Below are 9494 nucleotides of genomic sequence, written 5' to 3' on the forward strand. Positions count from 1 at the left end.
ACATTACTACTACTAATAATAATATTTATGCTATTCTATTTGTATAAGATTATAATGTAGCTAGACAAAAAATATGCAGGCTATATATTTCTGGTATATGTAATTTATGCTAGCAGATTAAAAAGGTAATCTGCTCAAACAACGTATCAGTAAGACAACAACAAACAAACAAACAAACAAAAACAAAACCCTCAGAATGATAAATAAATAAATTATTTGAAGCGGTCTCTGTTCTGCGCATTTAGCGCGCATATTTGATGCTCTGAACGTATTTGTATTTGTTGTCATGCGCGAGACCTAGGACGCGTCTCAATCATCTCACTAGTTCAGTAGTCAGAGCAGGGAGTCAGCCCATTGACTTATGTCCTAATCAGTGTCCTGACTAGTGGACTAATGAGATGATTGAGCCGCGCCACTAGTCTGCTGTTATCCCAAGAAACTCGTGTTGGTCACTCAAGAAACTTGAATAATGCTAACATCTTTTTGCTCATGCATTCCAAAATCCTCAGTTATTTTCGAATCTCTTTTGTTCCACTCGAAAACCCCTCAACCTCGTGCAATCGGGCGCTTTTGACGCGGAAACTCACACTTTACAGCTCCATTTACTCGCAATACAACACGATGCCTAAGAAGGACAAGACGGTAGGGCTCATTACATATTACAATAGATTCTTCATGAATATGAATGTATTTTGTATGCATATGAATTATACACGGTTTAATAATAATAGCAGTAAGTCCAAATGTGATTACAAATGGCTCAGTCAAGTATTGACTTCAATGTTGTCTTTATGTAGTAAAATGATGCTCTGACTGTCAGTTAATTAGATGAGTCTTGTAGCAAGTTAAACTGTATTCCCCTTTAGAGCAAAAGCAACCCAAAACCACCGGAGACACCACCTCCCGGCCCGGTTACTAAAGTTAAAGATGGGGCAATTGCAATAGCAATACATGCTAAACCCGGGGCCAAACAAAACGCAATCACCGGTTGAGTATCATACATATACGAATAAAGAAATGGCACTTATCTGTGAGGAGTCCATGCACCACAACCGTTGTTTCTTTGCCAGATGTGTCCGAGGAGGCGGTGGGTGTCGCCATTGCCGCGCCTCCGTCAGACGGAGAGGCCAACGCCGAGCTGCTACGCTATTTATCCAAAGTCCTGGGGCTGAAGAAGAGTGAAGTGTCATTAGATAAGGTCAGAACCCATGCAATATAGATTATATTTAAATATGGTTACTGCCCAATATGTCGAATGATACATTATTATTTACTAATATGGTTTTAATTGCATAATAGGGCTCCAAATCCAGAGAAAAAGTTATCAAGGTGACTGCGGACGTCAGCCAGGAGGACATCCTGAAGAAACTGAGGATAGAGGCTAGTAGTGGCTGATACTGTAATGGATTGTTTCCTTTAAACCACATGTTCCAGGATTAATTCAATAAAAAAGTCACATTGGACATTGGAAGCTTGTTTCCACCACAGAATAAAATAACAGATCGTTGCGACATTTTATCTCACAGTTCTGACAAGGCTTTGTTCGAAATTGCCCCCAATACTCTCATTTATTATCGCCTACATTACTGCACTAATATAGTCCACTTGAGGGAGTGATGAAAATGATTGAGTGAATTTAAACACTTGCTGTTTAATAATCATTTGTCACTTAGCAAACTGGCAGCTCCAGTAGCAATGGCAAGATTGATCTTGACCTCTGTCATTGAAACTAACATGCATAAACCTTAATTAAAAAATTTAAATAATCAATTAAAAGGAAATTAATACCTGGATGATGTTATGCTGTAGCCACATTGGACCAGCGGTTTGGAAAATGGATGGATGGATGATTCAGCAACAGGCAGCATCTTCTGGTCAGAAGCGGGAATTCCTTTCAGCGTGACCGTCACAGTGCATTATAGTTTATTCTCTAGCTGTTGATCGTACATCCGTTGTACACTCATTATTGCGGTGCATTGTGGGATTGAATGAGTGCACATGATAATGTCTTCTATGGTTTCGGACACCACAACAAATGTCTGTCCCTTCAAATAATGCTCTAAGGGGATAAAGGGCGATTTCGGACACAACCCAAGTGTGCTAGCCTCACAAGCCAGACCCACATCAAGATGTTGGGTCTGGGAACACTCCATTGGCAGGGCTCAATCTGAGGGGTGAGATAAATGGTTGTCTTTCATATTCCCTCTGCAGGCAATAGGATAGCACTACAACCAACCAGAGCACTGGTGAGACAACAATCACACAATTGTGGCTGAGTCTTATGCATTTTCCCACCAGCAGAGATTAAAGGGTTAGTTCACCCCCAAAAAAAACAATTCTGTAATTTATTACTTACCCTCATGTCGTTTGACACCTGTAAGACCTCCGTTCATCTTCGGAACACAAATGAAGATATTTTTGTTGAAATCCGATGGCTCAGAAAGGCCTTCATTGACACCAATGTCATTTCCTCTCTCAAGACCCATAAAAAATAACGACTTATATAGTGATGGGCCGATTTCAAAACAAAGCTTCAAGAAATTATGAATCAGCGTATCGATCCATGATTTGGCTCACCAAAGTCATGTGATTTCACCAGTTTGGTGGTTTGACACGGCATCCAAATCATGAATCAATGCGCTGATTCATAACCGTTCTAAGCTTTGTTTTGAAATCGGCCCATCGCTATATAAGTCGTCTTGAGAGAGGAAATGACATTGGTGTCAATGAAGGCCTTTCTGAGCCATTGGATTTCAACAAAAATATCTTCAATTGTGTTCTGAAGATGAACGGAGGTCTTATGGGTGAGTCATTAATGACAGAATTTTCCTTTTTGGGTGAACTAACCCTTTAAACTTTTGACGTATCCAGTCGGCAAAACACATTTAAAGAATGAAATCAGTGCAGTTCTTTGTAAGCTGGGAAGTTTATGTTAAGCCCGCCCACCGACCGACTTTATACACAATGTGATTGGCCTGACTAGAATTTGTTTTTTCAAGCTCATTAGGGAGAGTTGCTAGACTACCCTGGCTGCAAATTATATTTGGCTACAAGTGTGCCTCACAAGTCCCGAAAAGTCCCCCTTGTGGCTGGCTGCAGTATAGGTCCTATAAAGTCGCAATTACTATTACAATTTTTATTCAGTGGTGGAAACAATTTTGCAAACAGTTTGCATTTTAAAACCGTGCAATATTATATTAAGATTTTTGTTAATAAAAATGTAATGTTATTTTTGTGTATGTCCAATTTTTAATTTTGTGTGTAATAAGGGTGCTATGCTAGGAATGTAGAATGAAGTGCAAACATGTTTGTAAGGCTGGGGAAATGAAGATCTTAATTGTATTATAGTATTTACATTACAATAAGGCTCAACAATAAGAATTTGTTCACTACTTCAAATTTTACTTGCCCTTCCAACATCATCAAATGTATCATAATACATTTTATAACATATTTTGTATGTATAAAAGTATATTTTTAATTTAATATTTAAAAGACACGTAAGAAATTCCTGAAGGTTTTGCTCACTGCAGTGACATTAAAGGGATAGTTCACCCAAAAATGAATATCAGCCCATGATTTACTCACCCTCAAGCCATCCTAGGTGTATATGACATTTTTCTTTCAGACCAATAAAAGTTGAGTTATATTAAAAATGTCCTGTCTTTTCCAAGCTTTATAAGGCAGGGATTTTTGTTCTGTTTACTGAAGTCCATAAATACATCTGTTCTTCAACTTACGTGCTCCACACAGCTCTGGGAGGTTAATAAAGGCCTTTAGAAGTGAATCGTTGCGTTTGTTTAAGAAAAATATCCATATTTAAAGCATCTTGAATTAAAGTTAAGGCCAATCGTCGTCCATGGAAAAGTGTTGAAAGTGCCTTCTTGGAGTTCAAGATGCGTACGCGGCGTCTGTAGTCGCAACGTAACTAGTCACGTAAGCCTTTGAACTGCAGAGGCACTTTCAACGCTTCCCATAAAATGAATACGGAAGGCGATCGACTAAAACATTACTTTATAAAATTTTAAATATTGATATTTTTACACAAACACACCAATTCACTTCATCAACTTCACTTTTATTAACCTTCCTGAGCTGTTTGGAGCACATTATTTGACGGACAGATGCATTTTTATGGACTTCAAAAACAGAGCGACAATCACTGCCATTATGAAGCTTGGATTAATCAGGACTTTTTTAATATAACTCAACATTAATTAATATGGAAGAAGAATGTCATATACACCTAAGATGACTTTTGGGTGAAATATCCCTTTAAAGCTGAAAGTATGCTTCTTTTTTGACGTGTATGTGGGCGTATGTGCACAGTAGAAAGCACAGCCTTGCAAAGTATACTTTTTTTATTCTTACGCGTACACCGGCATTTGAGGCTTGCCCCATTTTGTACATGCAACTTGCGCATACTCTTCTGATGACGAAAGTAACGTCACACACACTGACCCTCACGTACAAGTGAAATATACTTTGACCATAAAGTTCAGAAGAACTATCCTGCTCCTACCTTTTTTTTAAGACCACAGCTGCACCTGAGGCACTCCACCAGTGACAAATGTGTTCATTAAGGAGAAACTAATGAGTGCGGTTATCAGACATTCGCTAAGAGCCCATCAATGAATATTAAAGAGTCTCAATGTCTGCAGTTTTATTCAGTTTAAATCCTGAGGTATTATTTTGGACATCAAGATTGTGTTCCTAGTCATTTTCGACAGCATACATGAATGTTATCAGAGAAAAGCAGCACACACAGACATATAAGTGCAAATCAAACTCTTTCTGCATCATCTCATATCAGCTGTGAGCTTCATGACATGCATGAACATTTTTTAATGTAAATGTAAAACTAGAGATGGGACATTTGGTTTTGATTACTGAAGTGAAGATGCAAACAGTATTTTTCTTTATAATTGACATTTGAGGCATCCCTCAAATAGGGGAGGGGGGAAGAGGAGCCAGGAGGACTGAAACATGTTTACATTTAATCGCGCAGACCTCTGCATCATCCTACATTCATTATTCTTGCAATATAACCTCTCCGTAAATGGAAATCTCTGGATATTTGCCCTTTCCTAGCTCGTTTCCCTTAGCTCGTTCTGTAATAAACAGATATTGCATAGGCCTTATGAAATGAAAACAAATGAATTTTCATCTAAAAATGTTATGACTTGTTCAATTAAAAAAAAATTGTCAGAAATATTCCATCTCACAATGCCTTGCTCTTGTTATACAATACAATAACATTCATAGATTTAGGTCTTATTTTAAAATATTTTTGGACCTTTTTTTTTTTAATTAGCAGAAAGAATTACTGTGACCTGAATGAGTAAATTCTGATCTAGTTTATCAGCTATAATCAGTATTGGGTTACTCTAAAAAAAGTACTAAGTACTAGCTAATTACATCTTCAACAGTGTAATTACAGTAGATTCCTGTGCTAATTACTCTCTCCAAGTATTGCATCAATTACTTCTAAATCCCTTATCAGCCTCGACGAGTTGAACAACAGGGACAGACATAAAACTGCTCTTTTAATTCTTTCAAATAAATAATATAAATTTGTAACCTTGGCTGCGTTTCCCAAAAGCATCATAAGCTCTATTTTTGCGCTCTAGCGGTTAATAAACAGAACTGCATCTTGCGAAAGAACATGCAGTCAGAACTGAGACAGGTCAGAACTACTTCTCCGTTCATGTCTATTGAGAGTCACGCAGGACTGTGCTCCTGCTTAAATTCGGTTTAGACATAGCCGACTGTTTTTTGGATACTCCTTATTTTTGGCATACCTTTTTGTCCGTTCAAGCACAAGACTCTGTGTTTGCACTATTGATGAAGCGCCACATGCCGCGCACAAGACACATAGTGCAAGTTTTACAGCAATATCCTCTCAGATTTTTAGTTTTTGTTTATTTGTATGACTGATGATAATTAGGCTAAACATTTTGAAATACAAACGTGTGCTACAACTGCGAGCTATTCTATAAGGAGACTTTTCAGGACTTGAAAAACGGACAGCGACTCTTAAAGCTACACTGTGTAACTTTTTTTAGTTTATTCTTAGCTAAAATTACTTAGTTCTTTCAAAAATATATGTGCTCATTAATGTATATTTACTTCTTTCAAGTAATAATGCATTCTCGTAATTTTATAATATACCATTGAAAATGCATAAGTGTTAGGGGTTCGGATGCGGTCGCCATGTTGCTCCTCCATCTTGAAAGTACATTTGCCAAAGAGGGACATACCCGTAAATTCAAGCTTCGCTTTTCGCGTTTTTACACTCGATGGCACCGTGTCGCATGTGAAGAGGAGGATTGCTTGAGGCTGCTATATGATGATGGAGGATCACTCTTAAGCCCCTTTCACACTGCACGTCGGACCCGCAATATTCCCGGAACATTGCCGGGTCGCCTTCTGTGTGAAAGCAACCACGTCCCGGAATTGATTACCGAATTCGACCCGGGTCGGGGACCTAGTAACATTGCGGGATATGTATCAGAGTCGCCAAGGAAGCGGAAAAGATAATTAATACGGCAACGCAACGGGCAAATCAACGAGACAAAGGTAAATATTGGAGTGGCCTTTCCAAGATGGAAAGAGCTCATGAGGAGCAACGATTTTAAAAAGAACGCCGACGTTGCCTGCTTTCTTCTCGACAGGTAATATTAATTCAGCCTATTTGTGTATATTGAAAGTTTTATTGTTGCTTAGCTAATTATATCATGGTGTGCTGAGCATAACACTAGAACGACGTCTAGGATAGTTTTCCTCGCGTCAATGATGAAAAAGTATTGTTTACCTTATAACATAAATCCGTGTTCTATGACGGATAACATGAGATTAATATTTTAATTGCATTATAATTTGTTTGCCTTGCGCTAGTAATGTCATATAATATAAAGAATAAGGATAGCACTGATAAAAAAAGTTCCTTTACTAAGAATAGCTTGCATTCGTCTGGAACCTGATAGCTGATGTTAGCAATGAAATGGTAAAAAATAACGAAAACGTAAAACTAATTCATTTTACATATATTAATTTGATCATAGATCATTTGGCAAATGAAATAACTGCAAATTATAATAGTTTTCAAAAATTACCTCATCACTTGCAACACTCACCGAAGAGGTCGAACTGGAAGCCATGACTAAATCGGCCACCGTAGGAGTTGAAACGAAATCGAAATTAAGAGGAACAGAAACTATTATACACTGGATGGTCATATACCGTTTCACCACTAGATGGGGGAAAATATCACACAGTGTAGCTTTAAGTAGCACTTGTTATGTGCACGTGTAATATTGCTTGTCGAAAACGCTCTTAAAGGGATAGTTCACCCAAAAATGAAAACACTGATTCATAATGCTCCGAAGCTACATGAAGCAGTGTTTTGGTCATCACTATATAAGTCGTTATTTAGTCACCTCCGAAGATGAAAGGTCTTATGGGTCTGGAACGGTATGAGGGTAAGTAATTAATGACAGAATTTTCAGTTTTGGGTGAACTAACCCTTTAATGCCATTACATCTGAAGTAACTGTAGTAAAATTACAGAAAAATGCTGCAAATGTACTCTAAATGACAGTAATTTATAACTTAGTAATGCATTACACCAAACAACGGCAAAGATACACCACGTTTAGCTTTTTAAAGGAATACACCACTGCTTTTTCATATTAAACCATGTTATTCCCTTATCTAAAACGAGTTGATACATACCTCTCTCTTCTGAGTGTGCGCACTTAATCTCTCTGACCCGCGGTGACGATCTGATAGCATTTAGCTTAGCCCACTAAGCCTAGTTCATTCACTATGGTACCAAACAGAGATCAAGTTAGAAGCGACAAAAACACCTCCACGTTTCCCCTATTTAAATACAGTTACACGAATAGTTGAACGATCAAGTATGGTGACAAAATAAAACGTGGCACTTGTCTAAGTGGATTAAAAAGGAGAACTATAATGTGTGGTGGAATAGCACTTCTGAGAGTACTTCGACTCGGTGCAGTAAAAAATCTCTGCTGAAATATCCTCATCATTTTCAGCCGGGACTTTTTACTGCGTCGAGTCGAAGTAAATGCTAAATGCTAAATGCTATCAGTATCAACTCGTTTTATTTAAGAGAATAACATAGTTTAATATGAAAAAGCGGTGAAGTATCCCTTTAAATGTTAGATGATGGTAAGATTCAAATATTTATATTCTAAATGTTTAGGGATGCACCCTTAAAATTACACTTAAAATCCCATGTAGACCTGTAAAAAAAAATAAAACAATATACAGTAGGTATAGAAAAGAATCACCCTCCTTTAAAATAATCACATTTTGTTGCTTTGCAGCCTAAAATGAAAACAGACAAAACTGTTTTTGTTTTATTCAGCTGTATTTACAACTTGTAACATCCAAGTGAAAGATATAATACCAACTTGCCAGGAATTGTTTTTTTTTTACAAATAAAAAACAGAATCACCCCCCTCCTAAAAATGATTTGTAAACCCAATCCGGTGTAGTTAATCACCTTTTCAATAGCACACAAAGCCAATTGACTTTCACCTGTGATCAGCTGTGGTCCTTTTGATTAGCTCAGCATGAAACAAGCATTTCCGGAAGCATTTCAGTCCTTGGTAATGCAACTGAAGAAAACTATCAACTATGGGTGGCAAGGCATCGTCAAAAGATCTCCGGGATAAAGTTTGTGGACAGGCACAAGTCAGGTTATCAGTATATTTATATTTTTAGTATAATTATCAGTGCCTAAAAGCACAGTGACTTCACTGTGTTATTATTAAGAATTAAGAAGTGGAAGGTATTTGGTACAACACTGACCCTCCCTGGATCAGGACGTCGCTCAAAACTGGATGAAAGAGCCAGGAAGAAGCTGGTCAGACCAAGAGGCATATACAACATCTCTAAAGCAGTCGCAGGAATTCATGGCAAAGAGTTGTCATTGTGTGCAAGTGACAACAAAATCATAAATGTGGCTTGTATGGGAGGGCTGCAAGAAAAAAAAAAACACTCCTCAAGAAAGGCAACATGCAGTCATGACTGAGCTTTGCCAAAACGCACCTTGAATATTCTGAGGCCATGTGGAAAAAGGTGTTATGGTGAGATGAGACTAAAATGGAATTATAACAATATGTCCGGTCGAAAATCAAATACAGCCCTCCATCCAAATAACACCATTCCTACAGTAAAGCATGGAGGTGGCAATAACCCAAAGCACACAGCAAAAACTGACCACACTGTGGTTGAAGGAGAAAAAGGTGAATGTCCTTGCGTGGTTTAGTCAGAGTCCAGGCTTAAAACCCAATGAAAATCTGTAATTAAAGCAAAAGGTGGTTCAAAAAAAATCTCAAACAAAGGAACGATCCTTTTACCAACTCAGTGATACTGGTTTTAAAAAAACAATCTGACATGTTGGTGTTATATCTTTCACATAGATGTTAATGAGTAAATACAACAGAATAAAACAAAAACGGT

At 37.7% G+C, this 9494-nt stretch overlaps 1 protein-coding gene across 1 annotated transcript; it reads left to right on the forward strand.

Moving 5' to 3' along the window:
- Positions 1-54: 54 nt before the first annotated feature.
- Positions 55-3229, forward strand: c25h15orf40 (chromosome 25 C15orf40 homolog). The gene is made up of 4 exons (XM_067436959.1): positions 55-642; positions 867-987; positions 1071-1198; positions 1300-3229. Exons 1-4 carry the CDS (start codon positions 490-492, stop codon positions 1393-1395), a joined length of 498 nt encoding a protein of 165 aa, XP_067293060.1. The 5' UTR covers positions 55-489; the 3' UTR covers positions 1396-3229.
- The last annotated feature ends 6265 nt before the right edge of the window (positions 3230-9494 follow it).

This window comes from Pseudorasbora parva, chromosome 25 (assembly GCF_024679245.1).
Source record: "Pseudorasbora parva isolate DD20220531a chromosome 25, ASM2467924v1, whole genome shotgun sequence".
NCBI lineage: Eukaryota > Metazoa > Chordata > Actinopteri > Cypriniformes > Gobionidae > Pseudorasbora > Pseudorasbora parva.

What these genes read in the sequence shown, in the direction of transcription:
- c25h15orf40 (XM_067436959.1), top strand. Translation starts at nt 490, where the DNA reads ATGCATTCCAAAATCCTCAGTTATTTTCGAATCTCTTTTGTTCCACTC. An exon ending in CAAACAAAACGCAATCACCG is followed by an intron (nt 988 to 1,070) that starts GTTGAGTATCAT and finishes TTTCTTTGCCAG; the next exon opens with ATGTGTCCGAGGAGGCGGTG. An exon ending in GTGAAGTGTCATTAGATAAG is followed by an intron (nt 1,199 to 1,299) that starts GTCAGAACCCAT and finishes ATTGCATAATAG; the next exon opens with GGCTCCAAATCCAGAGAAAA.